The following is a 21,164-nucleotide window of genomic DNA, read 5'->3' as shown; positions in this document are numbered from 1 at the left end:
ATAACTTGGAACAAGGCCAAGAGTAACTTTGAATGTGCAGAAGAAAAATTTCAGACAAGGGGGTGAAAGTGGAAGAACGAGTGTTAAGAAACTGCTCCAACCACAAGCTATGCACGCGATTTGACTAGGAATGTGGGGCTTTGTTCAAAGTTACATGACACTGTCTATAGCACTCCCATTTGCACACAAAGATACATAATAATTTGCTGTTTCATAACCACACCATATCATCTGAAGTTTTGTAATCCCACTAAATCTAACTTATACTTTGCTAATCCTCCTGTTACTGTTTTCAGTGAACCTGACCTACAGAGAGACTCTGATATTGTAAGTTCCAAATCTCATGTCCACTTTCTGTTGCATAGGTCATTCCAAAATATCCAAGTTACAGGCCTTGTGTAACACTTCAAAACATGGTGGCTTTTGTAGTAAGAAGTTGTTAGCTCCCCACCTAATGACCAAACTGGAGGATTACCACTTGTCAGCTGTGTGCAACTACTTATTCAGTATATTCAAAGCTGCTCTCCATATATGCAAGTCACCTCTACATCTCCAACCTACCTGAGAATGTGGCAACACAGAATCCACTTAAACACGGACACTTTTCATTTCAGTGGCAGTAAACATCCCCAGTTCTGTTAAACTAAGGGGCTGGATTAGTGAGTTTATTAGTCAATACTTTAAAACCATGAAGAATATGATCTTCACTACTGTACTGCCATGTTGTTTTGGGACAACCTGGTGTTTTGGAGGAACACATCACCTCCGGATTCAAAGCTGAAGACTAAGTGAATCAAGATACTAAGGGGCTGGATTCCTGGGTCTGGTCAAGTGGGATTTGTGGTGGACAAAGTGGCGCTGGGGCGGGTTTTCTCTGAGTACTTCGGTTTCCCCTGCCAATCTTCATTCCTCCAATTGCTCCACAATCACCCTCACCTATCATCTGGGTCTGTTACAATAGGCCAGAAGTGGCTGCAGTATAAAGGGACTTACTCCTACCCATCTAGCAATAAAAAGAAGAGGAGGGGGGCTGGATTCAGGAGTTGATTAGTCAAAACTTTAAAACCATGAAGAATATGATCTTCAGTGTTATACTGTCATGTCATTTTGGGACCGCCTGGTGTTTTGGGGGAACACATCACCTCCAGATTCAAAGCTGAAAAGTGAAGCAAGAAACCAAAAGAAGCAGGAAGTAAGCCAAGGTTCTGAAGACCGTATTTTTCACAGTCATTGTTGCAAGAACCCAAAATCTGCTTTAATCCTGTTTATAAGTCAAAATATTCAAAACCCATCGTTTACTAACCAAGAAATATCCCCCCAAAGAAACTTCAGACTTGTAATGTTTAATGACATGACTTGCAGTTTACTGAATATTCTGAACATACACCTTCCACTACTGATATAAAATTCCAATATTAAATATCCCTGCAGCAAGAAAAGCTCAGCAAAAATTACTACTACTAAGAATTGCATTTTACTTCATGAATAAAGCACACATACCAAATCTAGGCTCAGGCCCATCAACAAGACTCAACCTGGGCATTGGAATTGACATGCAAAGTTCAACCATGTCTACATCAGAAACGTTTCTGTCTTGTAAATCAGTAGCATCAGGAATTCTACCTCCATCATCTTCTGCGAATAAAAACTTTTTTGCATCAGAAATTTTCAACATATTTGGTCCATCCCTATTAAAGTTTTCTGCTGTTAATGCATCTCCAATTTCAGGCAACGGCACTTCAACTGGTACACTTATGTCTGCTTTCTTATAACCTTCACCTGTCTTTTGTGGTACTGAAATTTCTACGGTTTTTGTTCCATTTACAGCAACATCCACTGCTGTTAAAATATCATCTGTCTCATAAATTATTCCACTTCCTTTGGGATCATTTCCAGTATTTAACAAGCTCTTGGAATGGCCCCAGCAAGACTGACTGTGAGATATATCTCCAACATATTTTTGTTCCTCAGCTATATTTGTGTTGTCTATACAGATCAATTTCTGTTCTCTGATCATGCTATTATTATATGTCTGAAATAACTGTTGATCCTTGGTCATGTTAACATCGTTGGCAAGCAACAGATGTTGTTCTTTGTGTATACTGCTATCAGTGTCTGAAATTGTTTGCTCACATGTTGAAGTTGCATCTTTTATGAAAGAAGTTTCATTATATGAGAATTCCTTTGTATCCTGTAAGGTTCCACCACTTTCTGCATTGTTCTCATTGTGCGCCAAACCTCTAAGTAGTTCAGTTAAAAAGAGATCCTGATTATTTGATTTTTCACCTTGAGCATGTGAATTGCAAAGATCATTCAATGGCTTGTAACTCAGATCATCCATCTGTGATGATACACCACCAATATTCTCACCATGAGCACCAGGATGTTCAACAAGGTCAATCTGAACATTCTCACTTTGTGCCACATTGTTACTTGGACTGCCACTGTGACCAGACAATAGACAAGCCTCTCTACCCATGTCTAGTTCTTCACAAGGCTGAAAATCACTTCTAATTCCTGAAGGATGGAGATCTGCTGTATTAATCTCAAAACAATCCATTTCTTCACTATGTTGCTTATCCTCAAACACCTGATATTCATCCTGGACAATACATGATTCATCAGACTGACAGTTTTGCAGACACTCCAATTCAGGATTTTCACTGTGAAAAATACACTGCTTCTGACTTCCTACATTTTTCTGTATTTGTCTTTCAGATCTTAAACATATCAGTTCATCTAAGTTTGTTTCATTTATGTCACCAATACTCCTCTCTTGAACTGACAAAATTCCATCTGCACACTTAGCAACTATTTCTTGTTTTAGATCCTCACAGAATGATTGTTTTGCACAACCAAACTTACTATCATTCATGAATTCTACACTGCCTAAATTTTGAATTTCTGTGGTGTCAACTGCATTATTAACACCTGGAGGCCATATTCTCTTTTTGACAGCTAACCGTTGCTCAAGATGTTCAGTGTTCACATTCTTGGAACTTTCGATTGGGATGGATTCACCTGACACTGTTCTTGATGTCTTAAATAATGCGTTTTCTTCTTCACTACCTTCCTCCTCCTCAATATCTTTCCTGAAAGACAATTCCTTGTGAAGAATTTCTTTAATCACACATTGAGACCGAAGGCGGTAAGAAACATTTCTCTCAGAAGACGTAACTTCTGATACCACATGCATGTAGTTACCAACACTTGCATTTTCTTCCAGGTTCAGTGTTTTGTCACTTAAATGAGAACAGTTTACAGTTATTCTGGGTATGGTATCTTCAGCAGCAACAATCTCTGCTGATTTTATGCAATTATTTTTGTGTAAAAAATCATTTCTGCGATGGCTTCGTAGTTTATAAGGTGATCTCTTCCCATAAAACTTAGATTTATTGTTTTTATCATTAATAATTTCTTCTTTCAGTTGCATATCTGTACCCATGCTCCTCACCTTTTGATACAGAACCCCTGAACACACGTTGTAACTTAAACTATCTACATCAGATACAGTTGGTTCTTGTTTTACTTCTCCTCTTACTTTTCTTTCCTGAGCACTATCTGACTTCAGACTGTGGCCTGAATTAGAAGAACAAACTATGGTGCCTTTTTTATGTTGTAAGGAAACGAGTTTTGGGCACTCACCTTGGTTGGTTCTAGGTCGCAAGATACAAGAGATATCAGAAGAGGAGATTAAGATTTCATTTTTGATTTGAGAATAACCACCACGCGTCACTCTATTTTGTTTTACTTGTACACCATTAGAACTGCAACTATGCAGACTACTCTTCTCACAGTTTGAAGTTGGGCTAGAAAAAATATTATCATCACATAGAGATGTTTCTTGTTTTACTAGGACATCCTCAACATTCTCTGATTTACACCTAATGCCTAAACCAGACAGACAAATTCTTGAACCTTCCTTATGAACTGAGCCACTACCTGGACTCTTTCTTGGTCGCAGATTATAGGTTCCACAAGATATGTTAGTAGAAATCATGCTCTGGTTTTCAACTTGAGCATCATTATTTTTTTTTACTTGTAAATAATGCACAGTAGGATCGTAATTAAACAAACAAGTTCCCCCTGGACCTAAAGTCAATTCACCTGTGTGTGTATTTCTTGGACGAAGATTATAACCTGAAATTTTCTTGTAGCATTTCTGTTTTTCAACATTTTCTTCACTGTCACTTTCTTTCTTCACTTTAAAATTTACATCTGTCTTCACCAAATTACAATACCAATTCCTTGAACGAAGATTATAACTTCTGGATGAAATCATTTGATATGTGGGTGACTGCTTTACTAGCATATCATCAACACTATGTGACTTATAGTTTTCACTGGAATCAGACATGGAAATTCTTGTATCTTCTTTACATCTTGAGGAGACATGTTCTGAGCTACTATCTTGGTACTTTCTCGGCCTCAAATTATATGAAGCACAAGAAATATTACTGACCGATAACATTTCTCTTGAATCTTCAACATCCATGCCACCTGCACAATCCAATATTTCTTGCTTCACACTTACAAATTCTGCATTGTTGGACCATTGAAGAGGAGTTAAATTGTGAGCACAATCATGCTTGTCATATACTGACTGGAAATCAGAGGATCTGCAAGAAGTATTAATGTAATCTGTTTCTTCCTTAATTGAAGACAATTCTAAATTCATATTACTATCAGTGTTTCCCAAACTTTCTTTCACACCTGAAACTTCAGAACTATCAAAATACTGAAGAGGCTTCAAATTTAAGGTATGAGTGTCTCTACTCTCATGACTTGAAGAAAATGGTATGGGTGATTCTTCATTTGCTCTTCTTGGCAGATGACTGTAGGAAACGCAAGCAATATCATTCAATGAAAATGTTTCCTTATTTACTGTTGCAATTTCAAAATTGCCATCGGCACATGTCATTCTCTGTGCATGTGACTGCATGTTATCACCAGTAACAGGCAATAAACTGCAGGCATCCAGTAATTTTGGTTCTGAGATGCCATTAGAATCATTAGAACTATTATCATTAATTAAATGTTCATACGTCATATCTACACCAAAATAGTTATTTGAATTTTTATGATGCTGGTAAGATTCTTTACCTGAATGGCAGGAAGGTGGGGCACAATCTAGTTGCTGCTTTACTAGATTATCTTTCAAACTATTCGATGTGCCTTTGTTATATAATTCCTTGCTCACTTCTAAACTTCTAGCAGTGTCTGACACTTGACTATCATTATTAGGATGATAATGTGATAATAAACTCCTCTTCAATTCATTGTCAAGATTTTTATTCTTATCTTCATATTCTTCTCTGCCATTATAATTGTCAGAATCAGCATTAATATCACTGTGACTACCATTTATATGTGTATTATCAAAAGAACCAAGAAATGTGGATGGCCTTATGTTACAGCCTTGGGGGGAACAGATAGTAATTTGCTTGCCAAATGAGCACTGTTGCTTCTGTGCACCAGTATCTTCATCTTCTTGAATACTTAAATTCTTTAACATTTGTTCAGGTTCCGTTTCTTCAAGATTTCTACAATTTCTTTCGGCTAAACTTGATGTAGACATGTTAATAACAGAATATATAATTCTATCTTACAAAACGAAACTGTTCTGCAACAGTAAGGAACTGAAAGTGTTAAGTCTTTAATATTGGGCAACAATGGACAATTCAACTTAAAAGCTTAATTCATGATTGAAAATGCATCATACACATTAGACGCAGAAAAATATTTCATGAACAAGATACTTTTTAATACTGCATTTAAAATTAATATGGACTGATGAATGGTATATGTAAATAAACAATTAAAACCAGCATGTTTATAATTCTGAACTAATTATTGCTTCCATTTCTCTTTTTACAATGCTACCAAACAACCAAATTTCCTTCAATGGGGAATTAAATCCCTACCACATCAAATCCACAGAGCACATAATCAATGGTGACATGAGTTAAATAAAGCTTAGGAGTAGAAACACTTCACATAACAAACATATTTTTAAAAAGGTAATACTGGCCACATTCTTCACTTTATGACTGATTTTTCTGAGTTATAAACAATAAGCAGGTACTAACCTGCTTAGGATTTATAGAATGTAAATAAATTCAATTCAATAAGGCATATTCAAAATCCTTACAGGTTGATGTGATCTTTCAAACTTTCAGTTTACAGAAAGATTTAACACACATTACTGACACATGCACCTACTCATATTAACCTGTCTTGTGTTCATCTGAGTAGTTCATACATGCATTACAAAAGCATAAAGACAACTTTGCTCTTAATCAGACATAGGTTGACATCTCTCCCCCACACATTACCTGTAAAATAAATTAGGAGAAAACACTGTTGGGACTGGGAAGGTGGAAATTTTACCATTTGAAAGTATTCCTGACAAAAATATTCAACAAGTTCAAACTAACCATAAGAAGTTATTTGAAATAAACGTGAAGAAGGAAGGGAAATTTCATATCTGATTACAGATGCTTGATAGATTAGGTTCAAATCATGTGTCACAGGTGTTCAAATATATTAAATACACCAAAACCTGAACTTCTACAAACATAACCTAAATTTTGGTGGAGGTAACTTCTTTCACACAAGATGTAATGACTATGATCACACGAATCGCTGTCACAGATTAGTGTGCAGTTAATGAGTTGTACCATGTTAAGATGCATTAATGCATCCTTCCCCTTACATCTGACTAAAGTTGTAATATATAAAAACAAAAAAAAAACCCCTGTAACATTCAAAGAATGCATGTCAGCACACTAGTGCTACAATTTGTCATTTGTATTAGTATTTAATATTCATGTAGTTTAATACCCCTAAGCCAACAGTGCAAAATCTTTAGATTTATGAATGAAGAGCAGATTAATCTCAGGGAATGCTTACTATCATTCAGCTCAGAATCCTTTATCTTCCTATCTTCTAAACAACAATTCCAAGATAGAAAAACTACAATGTTATCTGCTTTTTATGAGTGTGAAACTTGGCTCCTCACAATTAAAAGAAGAAAAAAATATCAAAATTATACGAGAAAAGGGCGCTGAGAATATCTGGACCTAAAAGAGAGGAAGTAACAGGAGGCTGGAGAGAACTGCATGGTAAGGAACTTCACTTACTGTGTTTAGGGTGAACAAATAAAGGATGATGATAGGTAAGGATATATCAGGTACAGGACAAGGATCACATATAAAATGTTAATGAAACATCCAACGTGAAAAGCCACAAGGGAAACCTAGGTGTATACAGTTCTACAACAAATCTTGGATGTACAATGAGGTGCAACAGGACACTAAAATACAACAGTACAGTGAGAATGTGATCTGAATTCATCTGGCTCTGAATACACTCCAGCATCACTAATGTAGCTTCTGCTTCTATAAAAGGCTGGGAAGTTCTAGAATAGGTGAGTAACTCTCACCTTCTCAAGGACTCAGCACCATGAAATCAGTATTTGTAAGTAGTACAACAGGGAAGTATTTGTGCAATCTATGAAGATTACTGTCTTCTGAGAGGTGAAGCCTACATTGCTCGTCACCGGAATGCAGGGCAAAATCGTGACATAAAGATAGGTAACAGATTTTCTGAAAATTTGATACAGTTCAAATATTTGGGAACAATAGTAACAGATCAAAAACTTGTTTCAATAGGAAATTAAAAGGAGAATAAATCTGGGTAACACTTGCTACCATTCAGTTCAGCACCTTTCGTCTTCTTGTTTGCTGTCTAAAAACTATTATTTTGCCTGTGGCTCTGTCTGGGTGTGAAGCTTGGTCTCTGACCTTAAGGGAGGAAATGGCCGTGCCATAGCTCAAGCGGTTAGTCGCTGGCTTCCCACCACAGCAGCCCAGGTCTGGTCAAGTGGAATTTGTGGTGGACAAAGTGGTGCTGGGGCGGGTTTTCCCCTAGTACTTCAGTTTCCCCTGACAATCTTCATTCCACCAAATTCTCCATCATCATAATCACCCAGCGCAGGTACAATAGGCTAATCAATGGCGGCCATGCTGAGTGGACCCAGCTGGACTCCACCCCCCACTAAGCGAATTAAAAAAAAGAAACTGAAGAACAAAGACTGAGGGTGTTTGAGAACAGGGTGCTGAGGAGAATATTTTGACCGAGGAGAGATGAAGTGACATGAGGTTGGAGAAAACTGCATAATGAGGAGCTTCATAACTTGTGCTCTCCTCCAAGTATTATTAGAATGATCAAGTAAAGGATGACATAGACAGGGCATGTAGCATGAATGGGGGAGAAGAGGAATGCATATAGGATATTGGTGGGAAAGCCAGAAGGAAAGAGACCAATAGAAACACAGGGATGCAGATGGGTGAACAATAGTCTTGCAAGTGGTTACCAACATTTCTGAGGTACTTCCTGCCTCTGTTTTCAGGACAGAAGACAGAGGAGTAGGTTACTCTTAAATGCTGGTTAAACATTTATGAGACTACAAGATGTCATATCCCTGAGGACCACAATCCAAATTTTTACCGTCACAAAAACCTTTCTTAGCATGCAGGAACTTTCATACACAATATGTAGGTATAATTAGGTTCAATCTTCATACAAAATTATGTGTTATATTTTACTCTCCCCTTCGCTAAAAAATGTGACATAAATTTTCAAGCTCCATAATCACACAAAATCTGTGGGCTCAGTATTAGTGATTTGTTTCATTCTGGTCCATCACACTAACAGTTACAAAGGCAAAAATAATACCGTCTAATGTGACTATTTAAGTTTTATCACTTGAGGATTTATCTCCCTTACATGTTTCGATCCTTACGGATCATCCTCAGAGGGTATCAATACTTTCGGGAACTACTATTACAATAGACGTTAATTGTATGGATACACATATGATGTGTAAACAACACAGCAGGCCACGCATAAACACGGAAATACTAAGAATCTCCTTTCGCAAGATAAACAGGTGGCACAGGACCAGCCACCTCCACGAATAACAAGAGGAGATTTGACGCGAACCTGTATGGTTCATAAATTTTAAGCTTCATCTTGAAAGTTTTTAAAACAAACTTTTTAAAAAGTTTTAACACCAAGAAGGCTGCCGTGAATGTGGAAGGTTGAACATTGCGTATATTGTGCATTTTAGACATCATATGTGTATCCATACAATTAACGTCTATTGTAATAGTAGTTCCCGAAAGTATTGATACCCTCTGAGGATGATCCGTAAGGATCGAAACATGTAAGGGAGATAAATCCTCAAGTGATAAAACTTAAATAGTCACATAAGACGATATTATTTTTGCCTTTGTGGTACTAGTGACACTACATCTGATCACAGTGACCACAAAGTCTAAGGCATGAAATGTCTTTGCCCACTCAAATATTAGGTTTGTGGGTTCGATCCCACGCAAACCATGGATGCTTGTTTGTATTTATTCTGTTCGCGTTGTCCTGTGTATGTTACAGCCTTGTGGTGGGCTGATTAGCATCCAAGGAGTCCCACCAAGTGTATAAAATTAAGAAACTGAAAGCAGTGAAGGCCCAAACTGGGCTGTAGCCATTAGTAGTGGCGGTGGTAGTGTCACTACAAACCCAAAATCTGAAATGATTCAATTTTAAGCTTTTCAATGACACATAATTAGAGAGCATTAATGACTCAAATGGCATGTATCAAGCTTAAAAAATTATGTCTATTTGTTCAAAAGCTAGAAAAATAACACAAATATATGATGAACTGAACTCTCCTTCCCTCTATAACATGGAAGGATAAGACATGACAGTTTTATCATAACATTCTGTCCCATAAGGTACTGTCCATATTACCTAAAGCAAAAGCATCATGGTAATGGACATACAGCAGAAGTTGTAAAGTTACTAAAGTGAGTACTGTCAAACTGGGTCATGCGTACTGATTCTACAAAACTTTCATAAACTGAATTTTGTAATAAATAAATCATTGTGTACTTATATTTTAACCTCAGACAGAGTAACATTCTTTTTATCTATATAGGGCATAACAGTTTATGATATAAAACACAAAAAAAATCTGCACCAACATACTTATTTTCAACCCTGCATCTCCTTACCTGTTATGGGATAAGAATCATCAGCTTTGTTGGTCGCATTCTGCTCTGACCTTTTCTCACTTGGTGGAGTATGAGCCTGTGCAAATAACACATAGAACAGTCTTCTATAAGAACAAGGTTGAATGATTAAATTCCATCTCCTTCTCCCTCACACCTTTTTATATGAATAGCTACTGAGGATTCAATTACATACGACAGTAAATCACTGTCTATGAATCACAAGGAATATACGAGGTGCTACCAAAACTGCCTCACACTCCATTAAAATAAGTTACAGGTTTCACTTCTACATATTCTAACACACTCCCACCTATGTGGGGTCCTTGCAGATTCCTAGTAATACAGTAAGTCCTATTTCAGTAACTGCTGTTTAACAACTTCAGTAAATTTTTTAAGTATTGCTAATTTCCAAAATATTAAATTCTTATTCTGAACTAAAATTTTATTTTTGGAAACAAAAAGTCTGGGGGACAATGGAGTGAAGGGGATGGATGACAACTTCCATATTCTTCCTGGCCAAAAGCCACCACATAAACAAGGAAGTGAGAGATGGAAACTATTTATGAGGAAGCAAACTTCATCATACCATTTCTGAGTACTTCTGGCCGGACATCCTCCTACTGACAATGCAGAAAGCTTTTGTAAAACTATTATCTTTCAATCTATTTTATCTATGGTTTATTTAAGAACAGTGTTGGTAAGCTCAGACTATACAGCACTGCATGATACGATCAGTGAATGAATTGGAAAGGATGTTGAAGGAGGCACTCATGGCCAGATTTGAGGTACAAACCTTGCATCTTCCTACAGGGGTTGACAAAAACCACCACTCAGGGTAGTTTGTTTCCAAGATGAGATTGGAACAAGACACTTCCCAAACACAAGTCAGAAGCATCACTGGATTTTAGAAACATATAAAACAACGAGTCTCTACAGTGAACACTGACACCACTACACAGGCTACAGAGGTACAAGAAGGGGATGCATGTTCTATCCACCTAGTTTTAACTGTATGTGTCATCAATCAATAGGGAATAGTTTCAGGTCTGCCACTGCCATTCCATGGTCAAACAGGAAATATCATCAAACAAAACAGGAAATACACATTCCCTGAGGCCACCATGGTACTTAATATTTTACAAAAGTTACACACGCTTCATAGTTCAACATACAAAGGTTGGATAAAAAGTAGTGGCAACACCTCTATAGTTCTGAAATGACTTTATTACCTGAGGTAAACACACTTACATTCCTTCAATATAATCGCCCCCCATGCATACTACCTTCTGCCAAATTTGTGGAAGGTGTCAAACACCATCACCGCGTCCACTTCTGTTGATGTCTAGCAGTGACCACTCTACAGCATGAATAATCTCCTCTCTTCTGTTGTAACGTGTCCCTCACAGTGGTTCTTTCATTTTGGCAAAGAGATCAAACTCGCACAGACTCATATCAGGTGAGTATGGCGGATGTTGCAGTATCTCCCATCGCAAGCGGCGAATGAGATCCTTGACAGTGTCAGCAGTATGAGGCCTTGCATTGTCATGAAGGATGATGGGGTTCACTGCCAACAAGTGTCATCACTTTCTCCTAAGCGCTGGACGAAGATAATTACGCAGGAAACTGCAGTAGTAGGCAGCATTTACTGTTTGTCGTTGAGGTACAGTGTGGTGCAGTATCACTCATCAATGTCATATGCCACAACGAACATCGCCTTCACATTACTCTGTATAGGGCACACTTTCTTTGGACGAGGAGAGCCAGGATGCTTCCATTCATTTGATTGTCACTTCAAGTGTGGTTCGTATGAGCGAGCACAAGTTTCGTCCAGAGTGATGATCCTTCCAAAGAGGTCGTCACCTTCCCTCTGGCACCGGTCCAACAAGTCCTGTGCAATTGCATAACATTGCTACAGTTGCACCTCGGACATTGTATGGGGTACCCATCACACTGCAATTTTGCGGTATCCAAGAATATCATGCAGAATGTGAAGCAGTTTTGTGACATATGCCTACCTCAGCAGCTAACTCCCGCGCAGCCCATCGATGATCGACATCCAGCAAAGAAGAAGCTGAATTGTGTGGTTGTCAACATGGGGTCATCCTGAACAATGGCTGTCCTGAATGGCATCCCTCCCTTCACAGAACAATTTCACTCATCGTGCCACTGTGCAATAAGGCAAAGCAGCATCACCACATGCTTCTCCCAGTCCATGATAACAGTTTTGTGCACGATGACCTCGTGCAACTTCAATTTGTATCCAGGAGCGTTGTTCTTGTTTCGTAAACATGTTGTTAGGGTGCTTGAACTGGGCTTCTGCACTTCAACATGATGCACAATGCAACTCAATGAAACACAACCAGAGCCACACACTGCACTACTTCAACTGAACTTCTGCTATCAGCTACAGACAGCGATAGTGCCACATGACGCACATCTTTCATGTTACAGCAGTGTTGCCACTATTTTTTATATAACCCTTGTACAAATTCAGAATCCTATATTAAATGACTTAAGTGTTGCATATATGGTACGTAGGTCGTACCAAAAGTCATGAGCAACATTTTTTTTGCATGCAACCTGGGAACAGCAGAAGAAAGAGAGTATGGTGGTAGGTGGAACCAGCTATTGTGTTAACCTTGAGTGTCTTGTGACGTCAATAGCTTGCATCATGTCACCAGTATCATTCCTAACAAAATGGCCGACGATGATATGTCGTTTTGCCAGCTTGCTGTCATCGAATTTCTTGTGAAAGAGGAAATCCCTGCTGCAGGAATTCACCAGAGACTTCAGGGTGCTTATGGAAGTGTGTGCATGGGTGCGAGCAGTGTTCGAAAATGGGCAAAACATTTTAAAGATGGGAACACCAGCATCGAAGATGAGCCTCGGAGCAGTCGTCCTCAAACAGCCTCAACTGAACACAACAAGGAAAGAGTGGATGAGATCATTGAAGATGACAGGCGTGACTGTGGACACAATAGCCCGAAAACTTGGAACAGGGCACAGTGTAGTACAGGAGATGACCGAAAGCTTGGGCTATAGGAAAGTTTGTGCTTGTTGGGTCCCACAGTTATTGACCGAAGACCACAAAAGTCAGCGAAAAGCCATCACCTCAGAACTGCTGCAGAGATATCGACATGAAGGCGATGATATTTTGCTCTGTATTGTGACAAGTGACGAAAGTTGGTTTCACCATTTTGAGTCTGAAACGAAACAGCAGAGTATGGAATGGCACCATTTGCATTCTCCATCAGAATAGAAGGCAAAGACAGTGCCATTAGCTGCGAAGGTGATGGACACAGTCTTCTGGGATGTAGAGGGGTTTATTCTGGCCGAATTCCTGGAACCTGGGCAAATCATCAATGCTGCTCATTATGTCCAGACACTGCACAAGCTCAGTCATGCATTGTGCAATAAACGACCGGGATGAAACATCATCATCCTGCATGACAGCACTTGCACCCACGCCGCTCGCCTCACATTGGAAGCAATTGCAAAGATGGCGTGGGAAGTTCTTCCACACCCCTCCTATAGCCCTGATCTGGCACCCTCCGACTACCATCTTTCTGGATTTGTGAAGGATCAGCTGTGTGGATGTTTTGAGACAAGGGAGGCAATTGAGAAAGCAGTGCATCAGTGTCTTCGGATGGCTGGAACGGAATTTTACAGAAGGGGAATTTTCAAACTCCCAGAACACTGGAAGAAATGTGTACAAAGAAGTGGCGATTATATGGAAAAATAAAGAAAGGTCTGTAGATTGAGGTGGTGTATTTGGTTTGTCAATAATAAAGCATGTTACTTTACAAAAAATTGTTGCTCATGACTTTCAGTATGACTCTCGTATACTGGCGCAAGTGACAACAGAAATAAAACAGAAACATACTGGGAAGATGGGATGGATTTGGCTTCCTACAGTTTCAGATTGATGAGAAGTTTATGAAAATGTCTCTCAACCAAGACTTCTGGGATACCTTAACCCCTCTTCTCTTACAAAGCAAAACTGGAAAGGTGCAACTGTACTGCAGTTTTGACACGTGTTACTTGTACTCTTCCATTCTCACCTTTTTCTATCCCTATTGCTCCCACTTGGAGCATAGGGTATCCGTGAAATGCTTAATTTCAATTCAGTTTCTTAATCTATGACAGTCGGTAGGACTCCTTGGATGGAGCGATCAGGCCATCGCAAGGCCGCTACCTAACACAAACCCTGAATAAACACCGACATCCATGCCTTCAGTGGGATTTGAACCCACAATCCGAGTGTTCGAGTGGAAGAAGCCATTTCATGCCTTAGGATCATGCAGCCACTGTGATCGGCTCTCATTTCTCCTAGCTGTTCCAAACAGCTTTCATGAAGAAATCAACAATATTAAGCACACGCTGTGAGAGGCTGTGGATTATTTAAAAACGCTTTCAGCACTGAAATTATATAGCACCAAACATCAGGAAGATGAATTGGAATGGAGTGGTCATCGCCTCAGCATCTGCCTGGAGGGTATGAAGTTAAGTACAAGCTCAGAAATTTGTTACCCCTGTAACTTGCATTACTATTAGCATACTTACTGTTGCATATTATTCTGCTCTAATTACATGCATTTTAGGGTTACTATGGTTACTGCATTTCAGTGGCAATGCTAACGTCATATCTCACAAGTTTGTGGCTATCATGTAGTTATCATCAATTACAGCAAACTGAAAAGGACAAGAAGAAAGCAGTCTTCTGGGATGTGGCACCGTGTAGATGTGGTGCTAACTGACGTTTCAGAGGAACGTATTGCCTCCATCTTCAGGGTAGAAGGAGAAATAAGAAAGTCCGCAAGCGAAGAGACAGTGAGAACCGGTGCAAGCAGACTGGAGTGATGTTGGAAATAAACTCAGCTATGTTTGAGCAGGGAATGGAAGGGGGAGGGACAAGTCTACATGGGAAATCAGTGGAGAAGAAGAGGGGATGGGTCTGGGACAGAAACAGGGTTTTGTATAGGATACTGTGTCGGGGACAGAAAGACAAGGTTAATGGGAGGGCATTAACCCTTAAGCTAGGGCATTGCTATGTGAGTCGGTCATGGCCTGTGTAGCTTTGTTGATATGGCATCGGTTAGCACATCTATATGATGCCACATCCAAGAAGACTGCTTTCTTCATAGTTACCGCCGTGAAAACCTCAAATCTTACATGAAAAGGACAAGTTTTGTGGAGCCCTCCAATGGTATAGTTATTAAATTTAATCAAACTCTGTCCAATGGTTCTTCAACTGAAAACGTATCTGGACAGATAACAATCACCAGTGCTTTTATTAAAATATGATGTGATTGGTTATGAATTCCTTTAAAAAAAAACACTTGAGAGCACACACATAAAATCAGACTGGTACTGTTTTGATCACATCTTGCATATGGAACCTTCCTGTATAGCATACAGGCTGAATAAATGCAATGTATACCATCAGGTCTAGTACATTCTTTACTGCAGACCAGTTTATTATGTAGTGGCTTTACTGTATTGCTACAGATGTCTAATTCTGTGGAGTAGAGTAATTCTTAACAAGCCCATAGTTATTCAGCTAGCCATGAAATTCCATGCCTTTTAAGGACTCTGAAGGTTCTTTATTGTTTTCACAAGCGTCCACCACTGGAACCTATTCACATGACTTAAGTACAAGAAAGGATGAAAATGGCTCTTAAGCGCCAGCTAGCTAGACACTCCATATCAGAACTTGGAGAACGTGTGCTGCTGTTAGGAATGATTGTTACATCTTAAGCTTTATTAAAAGCAGATATCTGGAACTAAACACATGGTGTCCTCCCACATCTAGCCCCATTTCCAGCCCTGAGTTCAAGGTCTTGCATAAAATTCTGTAACATATTAACCTTTAAGAGCCTAATGCCCTCATATGATGACACAAGGGGATGAATGACATCATATGAGGGCGCGCATTCTATGCGTGTGCGCATCTTATTAAAATCTAATTTTAAGAAATAAATTCTTGTTCTACTTACATGATTTTTGGACACCAGCTTTATAAGTTGTCTGTCTTCCCATCTGTCATCTAAAGGAATGTTGCCTTCGTGTGGAATTCTTGGAAACATCCGGAAATGCAGAGTCCGACGTCACACTTCACGCACTTTGTCCGGACGGTTCTTCGTTTCCCACGCGAAAAGCACACACAACATCTCAATTGCGAAGTAGAGGAAGTCGGCCAGTGATGTGGTTTGGCCTCCTCTAATCAAGATATCTCCAATGAAATGGCAGGGGTTCGACCCCTGGTCCTTTGAGGGCGAGGTGGACCCCTTCCAGCATGTTCCGCACAAGAGCGAGACGAAATTCTCTGTGTGACAACAGGATGTAACTGTTCAGATCCAGGAGATGGAAAAATAGTTTATTTGTCCATTTCCAGGTTCGACGACAGATGCTATAACTGTTTGCCACAGTTTGCCCACAGCTCCACCTGAATAATTATTCACACTCCTCTTGCCATGCTGGTGTGGTGGTCCCCAGGTTGCCGACCAAGATGATGGTTCTTCGTCAAAATCAATTTCTGATTCACTTTCCTCAACGCCACTCTCAGAACTGTCTTTACAATAATCTGATTCGGAGTCATTTATGAGCTGAAATATGTCCGAGTCTTCCAAACGAGACCACGCAATGGTTGGTTGGCTCACAACTTCGCAGAATGCTAACCTTCAATGTTCTGAGGTGGTGGGCTGTTATATGGATGCTAACCTTGAAAGTTCTTATACACTAGCATACCAGTGTCAGAACAGAACACTCGTTGTGTAGCTGTAAGCGCTAATAAACAATCAGGGTTCTTATAAATGAATAGATACTCGCCCACATCTCTGCATACCGAAAGAACGTACGTGAATAAACACTGATACACGCTAGCCTAAACCAGGGTTAGCTAAGATTTCGCTGTGTTGCCACATCAGCCGCATTCATACTTGCAAGAACTGTATGAATTCTTGTAGACAGACGACAAATTGGGGAATTTTTTAGTTGGAATCAGTCTAAAAATTTTTACACATTTTATAAAGTCTGTAAATTACAATATCTGATTCTATATTCTTTCTAGAAAAAAGCAGCGTTTATTTGGTTCGTTTATCACAAAAACTGTAGAAATCACAGCACAGCCATTACCGGAATTTAAAGGGCCGTCTCTTAAAGGTGAATTTGTATTACCTTCATATTTTGTATGCAGTCTCTTGACATCCTTGAACAATGTGAACTTTTATATTCTCCAGTTACAAGAGGTGACAATTTATAACTACCATCAGCAGTTCGATAACCTGCTGTTTGGATTTTATACCATCACAGCAAAAATCTCCTTGAAAAGTGAAGGTTTGGCTAGGTTGGAAAATGAAAAGTAGACCTGTAATATGTATATTACAGAGTTCATAACCTTCAGTTTTTGCAATAGTCAATAACTGTTCCAGTCTTCTGCCGTTTCTGGGTATACACACCTGCTCTCACATGATACAGCTCTGTAAACGGTGTTATGTCTCCTCTTAAATCTGTCAATCCATCCATTGGAAGCCGAGAAGTTGGCTACTCCCAGATGAGAAGCGGTATACCATGCCTTCTCCTTCGGAGGGAGGTTCTATCTATGGAAGCATTACTCTCATGTGCTTGCTTGAACCATGCAGCAAATGGAGATTCTAGTTTCTCCAGTGGCAAATGTTTCAGTGATTTCTGCTGCTTCGAGAAAGGTCGACGCTGGACATAACCTTTATTTCACTTTCTTCGTACTTCTTCACAGCAATGTTTAGCATGGGCACTGAAAGTCTCCACGTATCAACATTTATATAATCCAGTCTGAAATAAAATTCCTTGAAATATTCATATTTCCTATAACAATTTTTACAACAATTTCTGTTCCTGAAACATGGCAAAAATTCATGCCTCGCCTTTCCAAATACCATTATCATCTGTTACACTTTCTTTCTGTGGTCATGTAGAGGATGAATTCATGACTTAAAACAGTTCGAGTCACAGAAATGTTTCACTGTCATTTCATACAACTGCAGACTGAAAAATAAAAAAGGTGCACACAGGTGAATCCTTGAAGGGCCTGTGAGATTCCTGTATTCATCTCTCTCTTACATTTCAGTTCTCTGTTCTGACCGATTACAGTAGAGGGAAGTACCATCCAGAACAGACTGTTGTGCCATGTTGCCTATAATCAAGACTGGCACTGAAAGGTTGTCTTACTTCTGCTGGTTATAACTGATGCTGCTGATGAAAGGATTAATTTCCAGTAGTAAATTTTCCTCTACACCAGATGTAGTGGTTACACCATCCTAATTAGGTCACCAGTGTCAAAACAGGAGACAGAGTACACAATGTGAAGGTGAGGGTCACAACAAGACAAGAAACGCCATAAAGAGAAATAGAAAGAAAGGGATGGATTTTACCCTTTGTACTGTCCTCCCCCTGAAATTTGTTTCAGGTAAGTAAGGCAAACTTACAGAAAATGTAGATCATATCTTCTTTTTGTGGGGGGGGGGGTCAAATTCCAGGCATTCTTTCAAGCACTCAGACCACTACTGGGTCCATTGTGCTTCTCTTACTCTTGTTCTGGTCCTTCAAGGAGCCTTAACCATAATGGCAAAGCCCAAGTTCTGCTACTATCCATGGGCTCTAACAATCCAGAGTGAAAGACTTTTGTTTATGCCCTTTCAGAACTGGGCATGGACAAAGTGTATGCTTCTCTTGATCAGTGATAGTGGGGTACCCCTGTCACCCTAAGTCATTCACCCATAGGGACAGCAGAGCACCCACCACTGGTCTCAGCTGGGCCTGCAGTGAAACTTCTGGCTGAGCCCTCAGTTTCCTTGAGAAGAGTCTTCGTCTTCCTGGAATGCTACTTCTGCTGGCCAATCTGTTCCATCTTCTTGATGGTCAGGCTGCCCGACCCCATCAAGAGACCTGTTTCAGCCTCACTCCTTGTGGACCTTCACGAGTGCCCCTGAGAATATTTAGAAGCTGCTTCTCAGCAGCAGAAGACCCAGTAACTGAACTCTCTGATACAGGACTGTACTCTTGAAGTACTAATGGTGAGGCATCTGCAACCACCATTTGTTGGGAACACCAGGGACAGCAGAGCCCCTGCCACTGATGCCAGCTGGCCCCACAACCAACTTCCAGCCAAGACCTCAAGCTTCTGTGAAGAGTGACTCTTTTTCTTGCTTGCTTCTCACTAGCCAGTCCAGTTCTTAATAGGTTACTAACCCCCATCAAGAAACATTTTCTGTTCTTATTCTCATGGGCTCTCACTAGAGACTGAGAAATTTTGGCTACTTGTCTACAGCAGCAGAAGACACAGAATCGGAGCCCTTCAATGCAAGGAGTGAACATCCCCCAGACTACTGATGGCGGGGTGTCTTTAGCTGTTGTCTGTTGATACTGCCAAGGCCAGCAGAGCTCCCACCATGGTCAAGCAGCAGCAACAACAGACCACTAACAGAGCCCTCACTTTCCTTGAGAAGAGCAACCTCCTCTTCACCTTTATCAGACGGCCATTTAAATTCCGGTAGTGGCAACGGGACGGATTTAATTTAAATGCCCGTCACTGTAGAGTAATAAAAATTGTAATCATGTTACTCAAAATGCTGTTATTTCTACAATTTTTGTGATAAACGAACGAAATAAACGCTACTTTTATCTAGAAAGTATATAGAATCAGATACTGTAATTTACCGATTTTAGAATCTGTAAAAATTGTTACAATGATTCCAAAAAAAAAATCAAAATTTGAGCATCTGTCCACAAAAATGGATAAAGCTTCTGCACAATACGTTTCTGCAGTATAAATGCATGGTGCTGACGCACACTCTTGTGTGTAATCTGGTAATAGGAGAGGATGTTTACGTACTCACATTCTCCAGTCACATATGCTATATGTATAACCGAGTGTGGGCGATTTCTTAACCTACATTGACCATATGAAACTCTGTTTGTTTATTCACGTATGTCCCGACTATCCAGACAGAGGCAGTTCTTGGAATATCACCTCATTCCACTTGCGTCCACGTCCCTTCAGAATAAACTGTAATGCATTCTGAATGGTGTGATTTACGAGCGGCTTCTCTATTTCGAATTCTTCAATGCGAAAAGGGGCAATGGTGCATAGTTGAAATTGTGATCTTTTATAAGCGTTATGAATAGAGGAGACCATTCGCCATCACTGGCCTACTTCCTGCTAATACGAGACTAACACTGCGTGTGCACGCTTCACGTGGAAAACAGAGTTAATTATGGACAAAGTGCATGAATTGCAACGTAGGACTCTGCATTCAGTGACATGCAACATTCAGTTAGATGATGCAGGAGGGAAGACAGTCTACTTATAAAGTTGGTGTCCAAAAATAGTGTAAGTAGAACAAGAATTTCTATCTTAAAATAAGATTTTAAAACACCATGCGCACGCATGGATTGCGGGTACCCATATGGTGACGCATGGACACTCGGCTGTACTTCAAATGATGCCATATGGTGACATTAGTCTGATAAAGGTTAAAACAGTAATATGGTATTGCACAACCGAAAGCTGGAGGACCATTCCTTGCTGAATGTCCATGACTGCTTATGTAACTGTTCAGCGTGGTTTGACGTGCATGTTTCGTCAGGTATTTAAATCGTCTGCGGGGGTTTGACGTCTATGTTTCGTCCAGCTGCACACCTATGTTATAACGCCCATAATAATTGATGGTTTTGCTGTAGATTGTTAGATTTTTCGCTGGCCTGTTGTCAGAAGGACAGTATGTAATGAGGCATGAGTTTTTCTGCGCTAAGTCATCGTTACATATGCCTGTCTTGCAGCAAAATCGTGTTGCACTTGGAAGACATTTCCTCATTCAAACTGTTATGGATGGCGTGTTTTCTTTCCTATGAAGTTATAAACAGCAGAGACTGATATGTGCTGTGTTTATAATATCATATTGCCCTGAGCTGGCCACACTAACACACTCAATTGGAATTCTTAGAAGAGGGATGTCCAAAAATTTATTCTTGCAAGATCGATTGATTTCGCACAGTACATGGCAGCCAGTTCTTAGAAAAACGTCACGAATTAAGGCAGAACACTGTGGTCAC

The 21,164-nt window shown here is 39.8% G+C and overlaps 1 protein-coding gene across 1 annotated transcript in view; it reads right to left on the bottom strand.

Annotated features, from left to right (window-relative positions):
- Positions 1 to 21,164, bottom strand: part of LOC111869498 (PC4 and SFRS1-interacting protein) — a 61,592-nt gene that overhangs the window by 17,039 nt on the left and 23,389 nt on the right. Inside the window, exon 8 of the mRNA XM_023861067.2 lies at positions 10,077 to 10,152. Within this exon, the coding sequence (XP_023716835.1) occupies positions 10,077 to 10,152 (76 nt within the window). The remainder of the gene's footprint in view (positions 1 to 10,076; positions 10,153 to 21,164) is intronic.

This window comes from Cryptotermes secundus, unplaced genomic scaffold, assembly GCF_002891405.2.
Source record: "Cryptotermes secundus unplaced genomic scaffold, Csec_1.0 scaffold2396, whole genome shotgun sequence".
Classification (NCBI taxonomy): domain Eukaryota; kingdom Metazoa; phylum Arthropoda; class Insecta; order Blattodea; family Kalotermitidae; genus Cryptotermes; species Cryptotermes secundus.
This window is presented reverse-complemented; position numbering and strand designations above follow the sequence as displayed.